Source organism: Neopsephotus bourkii, unplaced genomic scaffold, assembly GCF_033783945.1.
Source record: "Neopsephotus bourkii isolate Nb327-2 ecotype Australia unplaced genomic scaffold, CSIRO-AGI_Nbou_v1 NB_1814, whole genome shotgun sequence".
NCBI classification, from domain to species: Eukaryota; Metazoa; Chordata; class Aves; order Psittaciformes; family Psittacidae; genus Neopsephotus; species Neopsephotus bourkii.
In genome coordinates, this window is record NW_026902287.1 from 922,703 (window position 1) to 939,049 (window position 16,347).

At 40.8% G+C, this 16,347-nt stretch overlaps 1 protein-coding gene across 2 annotated transcripts in view; it reads left to right on the plus strand.

Annotated features, from left to right (window-relative positions):
• Nucleotides 1–11,052, plus strand: part of DGKQ (diacylglycerol kinase theta) — an 81,886-nt gene extending 70,834 nt beyond the window's left edge. For both annotated transcript variants that reach the window (XM_061342688.1, XM_061342689.1), the window contains exons 17-23: nt 1,207–1,355; nt 1,926–2,107; nt 3,600–3,700; nt 6,188–6,334; nt 7,539–7,650; nt 9,495–9,647; nt 10,768–11,052. In XM_061342688.1, coding sequence (XP_061198672.1) covers nt 1,207–1,355; nt 1,926–2,107; nt 3,600–3,700; nt 6,188–6,334; nt 7,539–7,650; nt 9,495–9,647; nt 10,768–10,860 — 937 coding nt within the window. In that variant the 3' untranslated portion in view covers nt 10,861–11,052. The remainder of the gene's footprint in view (nt 1–1,206; nt 1,356–1,925; nt 2,108–3,599; nt 3,701–6,187; nt 6,335–7,538; nt 7,651–9,494; nt 9,648–10,767) is intronic.
• Nucleotides 11,053–16,347: the final 5,295 nt, after the last annotated feature.

Sequence of the window (16,347 nt, forward strand, 5' to 3'; positions counted from 1 at the left end):
GGGTTCTGTAACAGAAAGAGAGCACAGTAGTTCTGGTAGACATGCTTATGTCAGTTGCAATAGAGCCGTGTCCTGGGAACATGATACGTACTTTACAACAACACAGATTTAATCATTATTAAAAATAAAAATACGCTGTAATCAAATGGGGATGGAAAGAGAAATGTCACACTGCCCCACAAGGACTCATTTTTTGCTTTTATTTCCTTTGATGTTTCATGGGAACTAATAGGAAACTATAATAAAATTTTCTATCTGACTTTTGAAACTTGGCCACAATTGCAAAAGTAACAGGGCTTGCCTGGTCACAGCTGCAACATTTCTAAATACAGGGAACAGAACATAATGCACTTGTAGGGAGGCAGGAACCAATTACTTGGTTTAATCAACACCACTTGTTACCAGCTTCATAAAACTGAAAGTGATGGTTGTGGCCTACTCAGAGTAGCCTTGTTCCTTCAGCACTGCTTTAACAAAGGACTCTCGTGACAACTCTACAGAACAAAAGCTTTTGTGTAAGAAACGCAGCTTACACAGGAGGCAAGAGAAAACAAGTTGCTCAAACTAAGCTTTTTGTCAGAACTGTATTAATTCTGTTGTGTTTCTAATGTAGTTCAAGCTGCAACTTCAGTAATTCGTTCATTTTGGTTTGCCCATGGAATCCTTCTGTAGCCTTATAGCAAAATGCTTCCACTTGTTCACAGCTCCTTGTGTAATGGGAAATAAAGATTAATTTGCATCATATGTAGGTACGTAGGATGAAAAGCTGCAAAAGGTAAGAGTGACCAGGAAAATATGGCTGTGAAGAAGAAAATGTACTATAAGTCGTATGACTGACCATGTAAAAAAAAACCCTACCACTAATCAACATCTCTGCTAGAATTTAGAGAGTTATAGATGTTCACACTGAAATTATGAATAGTTAGATGTCTGTCTTTGGAGAATAAGGAGGTGATTAACAGTTTCTCTCTAGCTGTGATGAATCTTAGCCGTATGTTTTTCACTTTTTTAAACAGCTTTATCTAAAAGTTCCTATTGTTCCATTCACTTTGTTGGAAGTTGATCCTGAAACTGATGGTAGTGGTAGAGGGAGAAACGAGGAATACACTAGTAATGTGTTATCTTAAGTAGTATATTAAGAGGATTTGCTTTTCCTGTACCACATTGTAACATTTTTTTTACCCTGTGCTTTGTTTCTCAATGGAGGTTTCACACATTCTGTAAAGTCCCCTCCTTCCGAGTGCTGGTGTGCGGAGGGGATGGCACCGTCGGCTGGGTCCTCGGTGCACTGGAGGAGATCAGGCACAAGCTGGCATGCTCAGAGCCCTCAGTTGCCATCTTACCTTTAGGAACAGGTGAGAATCTCAGCAAGGACCATTTTTCTGAGGGTAGAAGGCCTCCAGAAGGTTTGTCTTTATTTATCCAGCTGACAGATATCCCAGTTTTGCAGTAGGGATGCCATGACTCAGTTCTGGCTGGTGTTCAGAAGCCAATGCAGTATCAGCTTTTCAAGGAAATGTTGTCAGTCATGCTTTGTAAAGGAAAAACAAGTGGCATGGGTGTGTGTGAGTGGGCAGGAGCTGGCGAGGGCAAAATATTCTCCTCTTGACAATCATAGGTGCATCAGCCATTGCTATAAACCAATGAACCCAGCTGCTCCCTGACTTCTCAGCTCTGTAACAAACAGGTTTTTTCACATTTTATGAAAACTTTTCTCTTACGTGATACAAAGCCCATGTGCAACACAACAACTTTCAGGTATTTTTTCAGCTTGTTAACTTTTCAGTCCAGTCTCACTACTTCTGTGACTTCTTTGGAGCACCTTAATGCTGTCTGATTTGTGAAACAGGGCAGATACACTTTTTGATGCTTCTAGATAACTTAAGAAATGCAGTCATATTTTGGAATTCTTCATTGTTCCCCAGGTAACGACTTAGGGAGGGTTTTGCGCTGGGGAGCTGGCTACAGTGGAGAGGACCCCTACTCCATTTTGGTTTCCGTGGATGAAGCAGATGATGTTCTTATGGACCGCTGGACTATCCTTCTGGATGCAGATGAGCCAGCTGAAGGTGCAGAGAATGGTGTTGCAGAACCTGAACCTCCAAAGGTGAGCTGAGCACCATTCAGATTTGATTCTTAGGAATGCTGTTCTAGTGGAAATCACAAAGATAGATAGATACTAACCTAGTTTAATCTTTTATTGCTTACCTGTCTTTGAGCTTGGACCTTACTGAGCTATTCCTTGGTGAATACAGCATAGATCTGGAGCTGGTGCTTCTATTCTGGTAGGACTGGTTGGCTGCAGAACACACTTTATAGCTGCTTGGCAAAAAGTGTCTTACAGAGGATCAATGAAAAGATTCAAGCGACAATGGCATACCTGTTTGCTTCAGCTGGGAAGAAATTTATTTCTCAAATAAGAAAACCTTTTTAAAGCAACACCAAACACTTCCCAGAACACTCATGAATCTGGAGCGTCGACCAAAAAGCACTTCCTCTCCACACCACTGTACTCTCATCTCTCCTTGTAACATTTCAAAAAATGAGTAGGAGTTGCTAGCAAATAGAGGAAATAAATCCTTATGTCATCTTACTCCTATTGTGTGCCTGCATATATGGCATCTGTTTTATTTTGGCACCTGTTCTATTTCTTTTATTTTTCTGAGTGAAAATCCCTGTACCTTGGTCTGTATTTCTTACTTCTGTTTAGGAAAATAAAAATGTTGGTTATAGATGGTAACTTCAGAGCTTTGTGTGAATCGTGGTTGTGTTTATCTTCAGATAAAACAAGGAAATTGGACAAAAGGCAGCAAAACGCAAGTAGGAAATTGTAGCATGGTAGCAGTTGTCCAAGATTATAGTCCAGTCACTGGAAAATCCTAGGCATTATGTGTCAGTTGGAGGATTAAAGTTGCTCAAGTTCCAGCTATTTTTCATGTGGTCAGGACAGGGGTTGATTTGTCATGACTGCCCTAATCTGGTTTTTAAAGGTGAAGGGTGGGAGAGTCAAGGGCTAGGATAGAAAAGCTATGGAATGAGCTGGTATGCAAAGAAAGAATTAATTGCAGAAATGGTCGAAATCCAGAGAAACTGGAGATTGTCATATAGGGACCTATTTAAAAGCATCTGAGTAGGTGAAGTCAACTTCTTCATTCACCTGGCATAAGCTTGTTCCCTTCCAAAGTAAGGAAGAACATCTTCCCAGTCATGTCATGATAAACCTATGGCCAGTGCCAAAACCACCAGTGGCATTAGTGTTCAGCAGCTTGTGCAGTTATTGCATAGAATTGCTTTGAGAAAGTGGGTTGGTTTTATTCCTGCATTTGTTTTCATTTCCTCCTTATTATGCTTGTTACTTGCAGTTAAGATCAGATTTAGAAGTTTCAGATACTTTGGAAATAATGACTACACACGTCAACAGTTGTCCATACAGCTTTGCTTTTAGCACAGTGTTTCTGGAAAATGTGTTCCAGAGTCTGTCAGGGTGCAAGTGTCTCAGGAGGGCCACCTACAAACCTTGCGTTTGTTGAAAACTGTGGAACTTCTTCATTTGTAAACCTAAGGAGGAAATAATACGATTTTTTTTCTTTTAATGCCAGATTGTACAGATGAATAATTACTGTGGTCTTGGCATTGACGCAGAGTTGAGCTTGGACTTTCATCATGCTAGAGAAGAAGAACCAGGGAAATTCAATAGCAGGTAATCTTGGGAAACCAGGGGTGAAGGGTGACTTGTGGTATTGCGTAACTTCCAACTCACACTATGACTGATAATCTTGAAATGCTACAGGTATCCACAAACAATATTGCTTGACGTAGAGCTGGCACAGGGAGGGCTTAAGTTAGCCAGGAACTTGCAGGCACAGAATCTGGGGGGCTTTGTTTGGTTTTCTTTTTCTTTTTTCCTCATCCCCCTTCCCAAGAGAGAGCACCAAACCAGTTTCTGGAAGCAGTGTCATTACATGCACATATTTGCCAATAACTGCAGTGTTGAGTTCAGTCAGTGAAATTTTGAGGTAGTGGAAATATCTCTTATTCAAAGCCTTTAGCAGGAGGGGGAGCAGTGCTGCTACCAGAGCAATGCACTGGTCAGCACTTCTTTGTACCTTTCCCACCCTTGCTTAGTGCTGTGATAGCACCTGTATGCTGGTAACAAGAATAAGAAAAGATCTCTGTATCTCAAGTCAGATTGTGATTTTAAAAAGTGTGGAGAGGCACTTTCCTCTTTGCTTGTGTCATGGTTTAAGCATGCAGATCAATCAATATTAGTACTTTTTCTTCTTCCCATAATCACTGAAATTGATGAGAAGAAGAAATCACGTATCTGTAGTCTAGCAAGCCTTCCAAATAGTTCTGGGATGACATAATGGTGCAAGTGCTGCAGCCCAGCTGATGCAGGGATCACTGGCTCCATGGGGATGGATAAGCTTTGGGTAACGCCCTGCTCTCCTCTCTCAGCCCCAGCATTGTCATTTACAGCAGTGTCTGCAATATGGGTCGCACCTAATACGAACCTTGATCTACTTCAGCATAAATAAGGTGTTGGAGACTGCTTCAAGGACAGTTTCCTCCCTTCTGCCTTGCCAGTTGACTGTGGTGAAACTGCTGTCTGCAAATGTACCTACCCAAGGGTTTGCTTCAGGAGATGACTATTCTTTCTACCAAAGTGGGCAAGCTAGTATGTTATTGACTACAGCTATCAGTAGACTGACAACTTCCACTGGCACTTTCTCCCCAGTCCTGTCACACATGTAGATGTGCAGAGATGATTCTCTCTAGTGCTGGGTATGCAAAGATCACTTTCCCAGCTCGGCTAGCCATTTTAATCATGAAATTTTTCACTTTTGGAACCACTGGGTGTGAATTGGTGGGGTAATGTTACAGAAATCAGTTTGTTCTTACCTGGTCTTAAGGTCAATAAGATACATAAATGGAAGGGAATATGTATGCAAGAATGGAGTGATGGGATTTAAACTGTGACAGACTTATCCTTTGTTGTGGTATCCGGTGTCTCTGATCCTGTGGACCACAGTGGTCCGTAAGTGTTCATCTTTGAAGTCATGTGATTCAGGACTGTGTCTGCAGTTATGGTACTGTGTTGTGTTCTCTCAGTTTCTGCAGGCTTCCTTCTTCACGCAACAAAAATTAATATTTCTTGGGGCTATTTATTGTGTTTCCTACTGATACTCCATTATTTTTCAGTTGCATCCAAATTAGACAAAACCTGTCTTACCATAGGCACATCTTATTGTCTTGTCTGGAACAGAAGCTTATGTTAAATATATGTTAAATGGTGCTACATCAGGTCCCTTTGATTCAGTGCTGTTTAAAACTGTTAGCATGTAGTACTAATTATTCCCAGTGTAATAATGTAAAAGAACTGAAGAGTCTCTGTCTGAAGAGTTGACTGTAACCCACATGCTAAACTGCCTGTCTTTCCCACATGAATGTCTACAGCATTTAGACATAATGCTATGAGAGACTTTGCAGAGTTGGATTCCAGTGACACCATTTGCTAGTAGGGTCAAACAATGAAAATTTACACTTTTTATTTTAAGGTTGTCCTGAAGGCTGTGTATCAAGAGATTTCCAGTATAGAAGAAAATACTGTGTGTGTTTAACTAACGTTTGTTTATGTAATTCTGAAAATATTTTTATATTTCTAGGAATGCCATAAAGTCTTCTCCATTTTTTTTTTTACTCTAAAATTAGAGCCATTAGAGCTCTGTCACAGGTTAACAGTACTAAGCATGTTTTGAGTTTCTGCAGCTGAGTATATTTCAAATGAATGAGCAATATGTGGAGCAAAGACTTGCAAAGGTTTCTCAAGCACTGTTTGAGAAAACATATTAAAATGCTTCATTAGGACTTCTAGATCTTAATTAAAAATGCAGTTTTCCCAGAAGTTTACATTTCAAAGAGTCATTGCACTCAGGCAATGCTTTAAGAAGGGTTGATTTCCCTGTAATAAAATGTCACAGATCTCCACATTCCTCAACAGCACAACTTATCCCTTCAGTAGAAGGTGTATAAAGGAGCAGTTTGTGACTTATGCTTTGTTTCTGCAGTAAACCTACAAGAATTTGGAGAGGGTTTTAACTGACAATCTCTTCAACCATACCTCATAGAAGGAGAAGTGCTACATTGGGCCTTACCTTTTAGTTACAGGACACTTGTCTTCTCCTAGGTTTCACAACAAAGGAGTTTATGTGAAAGTTGGACTGCAGAAGATAAGTCATACCAGAAATCTCCACAAAGACATAAAGCTTCAAGTGGATCAGCAAGAGGTGGAGTTACCAAGTATTGAAGGACTCATTTTTATTAATATACCCAGGTAAAAAGGAGAGAAAGGACCGTGTGTGGATGCATGTCTGGCTTTATGTGTGGAAATGCTGCTTGATATTTGAGCACCAAATGTCAAATGGTTAGATAAATGTTAAATGGTCTAGATTAATAGATGATTATTACTGGTATTTTTGATTATTGCCTGACTTGCTCCCTTTGCAACAGTGCTTAAGGAGCTGGCGCTAAATACCATTTTGACATAATTTTTCTGACCTGTTGAGACTCAGTGTCACTCCACTATCTTGTTTTCCCAGGGCAAACCCCTGTATATTTGCTATTTCTTCTGTGTCCTAACAGTAAGTTGGAATGATTTCCTCACAAAGGTCTTCAGAAGTCTTCTGGAGCAGTTTTCCCATAAACCATTGATTTTCAGACATGGTAGTAGGCCTGTGGTTTCTGCCCACTACCATTTCCAGCCTTCCCCAAACTGAACAGTCCACTGGATTTCATCATGACTTTCAGAAGGATCGGAGCTGATCACTTGTACATGCTTTCTGGCATGCTAGAGACGAGATGCCTGAGCAGGATTCAACTGTTAGGTACTATGTGGGTCCTACAGTCAGCTGGTCAGTCCTGTGGAGCTGGTGATGCTACCCAGGTAGCTGTGGAAAACCCACAGTTCAGGTACCTTTTGCAGGGTTGTGGGGCTCTCCTGACACCTGCAGGGAGCTCAAGTTACTGCTGTGGAGGGAAGGAAGGCAGGAAACCTGGCTTCTTTAAATGTGCTCTTTGTAGAGGCAGGGCTTTTTCTGTACAAAACCAGCAAATAACCAGTGCTGCCGTATCATTCTTTTTCCAAGGATGCTCTTGTCTTAAACTGCCTGTACTTCTTTCTATTTTAGTCTGAAAATGTTTCAACTTTTTATTCAAATACATGTATCCTTACATGTGTGCACATGTGCTTACACACAAGTATACACTGCACAAGAGAACTATGGAGTAGAAAAGATCCCAGTTGGTACTGAGCAGTCAATGCACTAGAACAATAAGCAAGTGATTTGCGTAAGGAGGGTCAGTAGTGCACAAAAAGCAACATAGTGTTAATTAAGTTAGAAGCATTTCAGATGACTGAAGTGCAGAAACACTGTGGAGTGTCTAGCTTCTGAAGCCTGTGGAACTAGCCACCCTCAGCAGGGAGCTAGGCAGGGTGCTCACGGCAGACAGCAGGTCACTGTGGTGTGCTCTCCATGCAGCTGGGGATCCGGAGCCGACCTCTGGGGGTCTGACAGTGATAACCGCTTTGAGAAGCCACGCATCGATGATGGGCTGCTGGAAGTTGTTGGTGTGACAGGCGTTGTTCACATGGTAAGCTGGCATCCCACTAAGAGCTGAGGAAACGTACATTTTCTCAGACAAGTTTAGTTCTGTAACAAACAGTGCATTGTAAGTGCTTAGTCCTAAGAAGTATGCATTGGTGTTAAGATTTAACCATCGTTTATTCAGGTACTTATTGTGTCATACAGAAGTGGTTATAGACCATAACCAGAATTAATGGGCAGCATCAGCCGTCTGTGAACGAGGGATTGAGGTGTTGAGTTCGGCTGCAGCTGTAATGCCTGTTAAAGAGTGCAGTGCACTCTCATTGCCTGTATGCTGGCCTGCCCTGAAGGTCCAGGTTGAAGTGCCATACTACAGTGGGTGCAGTGGAAACAAATCTGTGGTGGGGTAAGAATAAGTAATAGCAGTGTGAAGAACTTATTAAAAGTGGATGGGGAAATGCTTCATAACTTAAGCAGGTTTCTAACCAAGGCCAAGGCCAGAAATATGCGTGTATACATATATGTGAAAAGCAAACATACATATTTGCATATGCGTTATGGTATATACAAATATTATGGTGTCAAAGCCAAACAGTTCTTGGATGAAAACAAGGGTTTATTTTGATACTACAAAAGGTGTATTTGTGAAAATTCTTGTTATACCTGATCACAGTCATTTCCCCTAGACAGGCGGCTTTTGTAATTATCTGCCACAGGCTTTCCAACACCTGTCTCTGAGAATCTGATACTGCTCTTGATCCTGATGCTATGTGAAGCAGATGGCACACGCCCTTCTGCAAAGATGACTACGACTCAATTTGTGCAATTTTAATTCTTCCACTCAATTTGTGCAATTTTAATTCTTCCATTATTGCATATTTTAACAATGGCTTGCTAGTAGTGATGCAATCTTGTGAGGTGCTGGGTTGGTTTTGTCTTCATATTTCTTTCATTATACTAAGAAAACTGCTGCTTGAAAAAGTATATATGATCAGGCAAGTAAAGACAACTGGCCCATACAACCAGCGAGATGGAAAGGTGGGTGCTTAAAACTGTTCGTGCAGCTTGATCTTTGGTGTTGGCAAACTTCACCATTTTGTAATTTAGATCTTTTAAGAAAGGCAAATATAAAACATTCTATTAGAAGTAGTAGTTTGGTAGAGGTCCTTAAAATCTGGGTGAAATTAGAAACAACAAGGTGTGTACCCACTGCTCTGGAATATAAATGTTAACAAACCCATGCTCTGGTTTTGTGATCTTCTATTAAGGTTTTTACCTCCATGTTTGGTGTCTGTACAGGTTTCCCAAGAGAATGTGTAGCAGGAAAGTTCACTTTGCTTTGCTTTTTACAGTCAACACTCAGATGTTAATTGTAGTTGAGTATATATATGTAGCTGAGTACACAGTGTATATATATGTATATATATGTATGTATATATATATATATTTGGAGTTGAAGTTGGCAAAACTCTCTCTCACTGTTTGATAAAGTGCTTTTAGGCCTGAGTTTCAGATGTATGTGCTGGTCTGTCTGTATAGCTAGGTGTTTAGAAACTGTGTTTGCTATGTTATGGTGGGGGGAAATAAAAGCAAACAAGACCTTTGTGAGTGCATGCTCCTTGGCCAACCTGAGTGTACAGATGGCTTCACTGTGTAAGTTACTTTGCCAGCAGCAGCCCACAGGGGTATCTGCATTCGTCTTCATGCGCTAACTTAAAATAATGAACGCTGCAGTAAAGGCATCCTGTGCAGGTTTTGCCTAAGCAGTTCTAAGTAAAATAACTTACAATGTCAGGTGAGAGTAAAATTCTAACCACCCAAAAGTGTAGCTAATGTTTATGCTTCTGGTTTATTGGTGTGATTGATATCCTGGCTTTTACTTCCAAACAGGGTCAAGTCCAAGGTGGTTTTCGATCAGGCATCCGTATAGCCCAAGGCTCATATTTTCGTGTAACTCTCCTAAAGCCAATTCCAGTTCAAGTTGATGGAGAGCCCTGGATTCAGGCCCCTGGCCAGATTATAATTTCTGCTGCAGGACCAAAGGTACTGGCTGTAGATCTTTTTTAGCAAGTTGACCTTGTTTCTCCAGTGGATATTATCATATTACTGCTTATCGTGTTCTGATGCTTTACTGTAAAGGAGCTTGTTGTCACGGTATGGTCACTGTTGGATAGGTACATAGCAGTTTCTGCAGAGGACGATTTGAGGACCATCTCCACTGGCTCACATGAGGCTTGTGTTTAGAAAAACAGTCAGTCTAGTGACTTAAGTTTTTTACCCAGCATTGAGATCTCCAGGCAGCGTTGCTTGCCCTGAAGCAGACCACAGTTATGAGGGCCATCGCAGTATGCCATCTACAAGGTAGCAAGGTTGTGCTGGAGGAGGGAAGGTTTATCAGAGAGCAGCAAAGAAGGTGAGTAGCGGAGGAAGGGCCCGAGAAAAAGAGAATTTGGAGTAGTCATTGACTGATATACAATCATATCTAAATGTATATGTAGAAGGACAAGAGCATCAGCTACCTAAGAATTTAACTTCTCTATTGACTCTGAAATTGTGAAATAAACATTCTGCAGTAGCTGACTCCTGGTGCACAGTGGTGTACACATTTGTCTGCTACCTTAAGGATGCCTTTTCAACTCTCAGAAACAGGTTGCTGCTGTCAGTCTTGGGAAATGTGTAGCCCTACTGGGAGGGCTACCAAAAAAATGGCCTTTGCAGAGTCAAAATGGGTGAAAAAGAGGGCCACACCTCAAATGTTTTGCAGTATGTTAAACTTTGTTCTTTTCCTGAGAGAAAAAGGCAGAAAGAGAAAAATGAGAGAGAACATGCCTAACTGTCCTTCCAGTGAGACATATTTAAATCTATGAGGTTAGTGATTAATAGTGTTAATCTGTATATAATGTGTATGTGTGCACATGAATATATACGCACACAAATATGTACATTTATCTATATGCGTACACATACATGTGTGTATATGTTTATGGGAAAAAAAGTCACTTTATCCTGTAGCTTTTTAAGGATAGGTGCTCCTGATAGTTCTGTATTTAAATGCTTTTCTGTTGCAGTTCCAACATTTTACTTGTGTTAGTTGCCTTAGGTTTGCTTATAGGTGACTACAGATACTTAATTGCTCACTTTCATTTAAAACTTTCTATTTTAGGTCCACATGTTGAAGAAATCCAAGAAACAGAAAAAAACTGGAAGCATGAAAGAGATGCGAGGGGATATGTCCATCTCTGAAGGAGGACGCTAAGTGGAGACCTGTGCTCAGAAGAAATGCAGCAAACCTACTTTAGATACCAAGATGACTCAGTAAAACAGAGTGCAGACAGCTAGTGAAGAGAGTTGCTTATGAGCGTGCCTTTCATTACATTTTGATAGTATCAAGTTCTATTTTGTCTTTCAAAGATAGTGCCTCATTGTTAAAAATAACTGTTATATACCAGTTGTCACATCTGAAATGTTTACTTTGGGTTGCTTTTCCATAAGCTATTTCCTATTTTTCCATGTATATAGAAAGTGAGGCCAAACAGAAATTCCAGGACGCTGAGATTTCTGATCTACCTTTACAAAGACTCTTCCCCTCCTCCCAGCTTTTTCTTAAAGAAAACCATTCCATAGATAAATTTTGGTGCATTGTTCCATAACTTAATTCATGTTCCTCCCAGCCAGAAAAGGGCAAAGACATGAGCTGCTGAAAACTCCTTGGATCAGTCCAAACAGCAACGCTGAAACAGTACTACCATGAAGAGAAAAATACAAAACACAAGAGAGATGATTCTGTTAAGGGAGCCCTTTGCTGTGGGAGGACAGAAAGTACTAGAAAGTTGAGTCAAAATATGTCAGAGTTTAGTTCAACAGTATTTGGACAGAATGAATTAAGGGGAAACAGTTTGTAGAGCAAGTTTCCAGCTTAGTTTATCCTGTGTTATTCAGCCAAAGCCTATTTTAAAAGGCATTTGAATTTCAGCAGCTACGCTCCAATATAAAAGAGGAATGAGAACACCTGAGGTGGTATTACATTATATTGATGTTTTTCTGTCATTGAAACCATTAACTTTGATGCCAGACTTTTCTTCTTGTCTTTACTTGTGATTAATTTGTCACAGTTGGACTGTTAGTTAACAGCAAGCTAGAAGACTAAAAGAACCATCACTGATTAGGGTAAAAGAAGTACCATTTAGTGTTCACTTTAGTAAATGCGCACAGTCATATATTAGAGCTGAACCAAAGTATAGGGTAGCTTCACTGAGTAGCCTGAGGAGGTATTGAAGCCTGTAGTGTGTGTAACATGCTGTAGGCTTCAGGTAATTGGGAATGCAATAGCCGTTGTGAAAACTCACTCACCTTCTCAAGGTCTTGGTAGGTGTTGTTATCAGTGTGGGCCCAGGGACACAGTGACTGTCTTTTCTCGCTTCGTGTGTGTGTGCTTCCCAGAGGCCATTCTTCTGTCAGGTCCTGTGAGATAACCTCTCTGTGCTTACCATTTGCTGAAGATGTGGGGATCAGGTACTTCTTTTTTGTGGGGATCTAGAACAGCTTCCTGCTAGAGACTGGCATTAGAGTAGACATGCTGATATGTCATTCACTATTACATACCTGCTGTCTGTGGCCATAGTTTTGTTGGCCTTCACTCGCATCTCTGCTGGTCTCATCTCACTGTGGTTCTCTAGTGACTGAACCTGTCACTTCAGGTCAGCATCATACACAAGCAGCCCTCTGAGCCAGTTGTGCTGCTTGATTTTGCCACATGTGTGCATCTGCTGCTTGGAGCTACTTAAGCTATGTTGCCAAAACCCCATTCACTAACCAGTGGGCTTACTTGTCCTCTATAACTAATTTATCTATGGATGGTATGAATTGATCACTCAAGCTTTAGGAGCATTCCTCTTGCCAGTGCCTCTAGGAAAACATCTCCAGCTGCTTCAGGGGACTGCAGTATAACTCTGAAATACGCAAAAGCTGTTCTGTGTTGGAGCCAGTCACATGCTGAGGCAGTTCTTGGTGGGTCTTGCTCAGTACTCTAAGCACTGTGCCAGTTTCATCTACATATGATCAGTACCTGTGCTTTCTGCTTTCCAGTCACAGTGCAGACAAGTGTGTCGATGTACGTGCTGCAAGACAGTTATCTATAGCAACAGAATGATACAGCTAAAGCTATAAACAAACAGCCATGCAAAAATGATATCTGCCTGCAGCTTCTCCGTCGTGTTCAGTGATTCCTTCTGTTCTCAGTGTTCTAGTTGAGATGCATTTAGAGGACTGACTCCTGTTTTCGGTGAAGGGTATTAATTGTTAAAATTGTTCATTTAATTTTTAGGATGTTTTTCATGTTCACCATGTGGATTACATGTTATCTGTTTATACAGCATGCAAACTAGAGTCATGATATGAAGGAGATAGTGTGGATAGTATAGAGCTAATATCCTCACCTCCTTGTCATTAAACACAGAGTTGTCTCTGCTTCAGAGCCTGGGCATGAAGGATCAGCTGGAGCTCTTCTGGCATCCTGGTACCAGCATTACAAATAAGAAGGGTAAACTGTTGTATTTCAGGGTATGCTCTCTCAGGATGAAGCTCACAAATTAGAGAGGAAATGTGAAATTGATTGCTGCTTGTAATTGTCCAAAAAGCTAGAGAAATTGCTTTGTGTCCTCAGGGCAGGAGAAAGAATGCATGGTCTTTTTTCCAGTGACTGACTCAGTAATGGAGAGGAAGACTTGACTTTCTGTTACAGAAAGCATGTGTAAGCTTTCAGCTTTCTGGTACTGACCATTTTCTGCAGCCTAAGTAAATCAACCTGTCTTACTGTTTTTCCAGACATACAGAAGCCTGCAGCAGACCATGTTTCATGTTCTTGGCTCATTAAGGACCTTGCTCTCTCTCCCTTTTGCTCAGTATCTGTTATCTGAAATAACATGAAACTTTTGGGTCACGGTATTTTAATCAGAGGGCCCCTTACTGTGGCATGTCCTTCCATGGGGGTTTTCCAGGTCTGGAACACTGCACCAGCATTGGGTCAGGTAGTGTCGTCATAGCAAGGTGACAGAATGGGTTCCCCACATGTTGTTTCAGCAGATGCCACACTGGAATGAAAACATGTCTTAAGAAAAATACACTTAGCATTTAAGGTCTCTGTGCATCATAAAATAATGCCTGGTATGTTTTGAAGACAAAACAGATTCCTGGGCAGTTTAGACAGAAAAGCTGCTGTAAAGCTTTTAAAAATGAGAAACTCAATATTTAACCCCTCTATTAAGATGTTCCTGTTTCAGGTAGTGTAAAGGCCTGTATACCAAGGTATATTTTTTTCTTACATTTTCATCACATACAGTATCTGAGAAGGTCTAGTATTTTCCTCCATAGTATGTTAGACTTCCTTGAAGAGAGGAGGTAACTCTTTGCAGTTAATATGAAAACATCTTGACTTATCCTTTACATTGAGCAAAACAGTGCCATATAATTTATGTGATAGCGGGCAGATAACTTGATTCTTAGCACTGAATCTTTGAGTAACATCGTGTGAGAACCTAGCAGTAACTTGTCCAAGTGCTTTAAATAATACAGTAACAAAAGTGCTGGGAAGAGGCTTGATTCTGTCAAGATTAAGTGTCAATCAGCACCAGGGACACAGGACCAGGAACCATAGTCTACAGACAAGGATGAGACACAGGGCTATTGCTGTTCTCAGCACACTCTCTGCACTGCCGTGCCCTTTACTTTTCATGTAAACTGTGGCAGGCACAAGACAGCACAGCTAGCATCTCCTACTGAGATACGAGCTCCAGACCTTTTGCTAGTGTCCTATAATTCTTTGCTAGCATGCGGGAGAGAAGGGTCCTGAAAACCATGCTGCATTTCAGATAGCCCACTACTGCAAAGAGAAGGTGGTCAGCTGGTTAAAATCTGTTTCAATGGGTAAACACATTACCTCTGTCTTGAATCAGAGCCCAAATTCGAAAGTTCATTACCAGGATACAGGGGCTACTTCAGAACATTTGCTGCTTTTGCACCATGGCTTTCACACTTTATTTGTATAGTTAAAATTGATACTTTTAATTGCATTGATTTTGAAATTAAACTGTTGTTACTTTGCAAAAAACTTTTTCATGTGCACATGAAACACACCCTTTAAAAATAAGCCTTATTGTATTTCCTTTCACAGTGCCTACCTGTACAGCTTTTGCTGCATTACAGCATTCTGATAGCACTTACTTCTGGATCTTTCTCTCACTAGTTTTGAACAGGAGGCAGAGCTTGCTCTCTTCCTGCTCCCACTGAGGTTCCCAGCACATATTTCTAATGAGCATGTGCTTTACAATAAGACATGATGCCAATATAGTGAAAGCACAACTGTGTTTATAGTAGAGTCTCTGCACGTGCACTGTTTGAGCTCTTCTTGCTCTTTTAGATTTTGATCAAGTCTCTGCATGTCTAATGGCAATGGCTAGAAGAAGCTGTAGCATAATTCACTGCAAGACTTAAGAGAGAAACCTAAATGAACTGGTATAGACAATTGTTCATTAATATTCAGTTACCCTCTTACAGGTATTGTACAGATTGCATTTATTTTTATTTCAAGAGCAAATATACAATATACTCACTTTCAAAATATCAGCTGTTTGGAATTGCTAAGCATTTACGCATGCACGTTAGTCTGCAATCTGTTGGCATATAAATGTGACATTATGAAATGAAGCCTCATTTTGTGGGAGAAGGTAAGAGGAGCTGTTGTGACACTTTAAAAGGACTTATGTCACTCAACAGATTTAGCTGCATAGGTGTTTTGTAACGTACTGACTGTGCGCAGATACACCCTGTGCAGCACAGCCAGCAATCCATACGCCAGCAATCCATACACCAGCACTGATACTGGGGATGTGCTGGAGGTGTGCACTTGAACGACCTGGCATTTGATACTCTTTTCAGTCTGAGTGTGTCTCATATCTCTTCCTTACAACCTTCACAGTAGCTGTGCTTTTCATCTTCTGCTAGGCTGACTCCCTGTCCTTTTGGCCCAGCCTTCATACTGAAACTGGTAACAAAGGCGGGAGTCTGTGGTGGTGAACGTGCGTGGAGAGCAGGGGAATGGACATCCTGCTCCAGAATATGGCCCTGGTGTTGGGCTTAGATTGTTGGTTAGTTTCTCCTTCAGCTTCTACTTCAGCCATTTAATAGCTCTGCAGCAAAGACTCAGCAACTATTGAACTACCTTGGATTCCTAGTGACAAGCATTGCCTCATTTTCAGGCTTTGATCTTATCTGCACCAGGGAACGTGTCACTTCCTACAGGTTTTGCACTTAACAGAAAATGCAGGTTAGATAGGCTTAAGGTGTGGCAAAATTGCAGTGTTTGTATTTTTTTGTAGATATGGGGATGATTCTACAGATACAAAGATGCACTTTCAGGTAAGGATGAAAACACATTTGTAGAATGCAGCTGTTTAGGACTTTGACTGCAGCATTCCTTGCTTTATATCGTGTCCTCCTTGAAAGCCTGCTTGGGAATGAGAGATGGTATCTTCCTCCCATCGCAGTATATATTTATAACTGACTGACTGAAAATTCATATATATATTTAAACAGTTGCAATTGGCTGCTACTCGTAAGATTTACTTTTATTAGACTGATATTATAATGCATAAAAGCAATGTTAAAGTTTTATATATAATGTCAACATATACTGATTTGACACTTGGCTTGCAGGAGTGATCCAGCTTAAAGCCTTCATTCTTTTTTG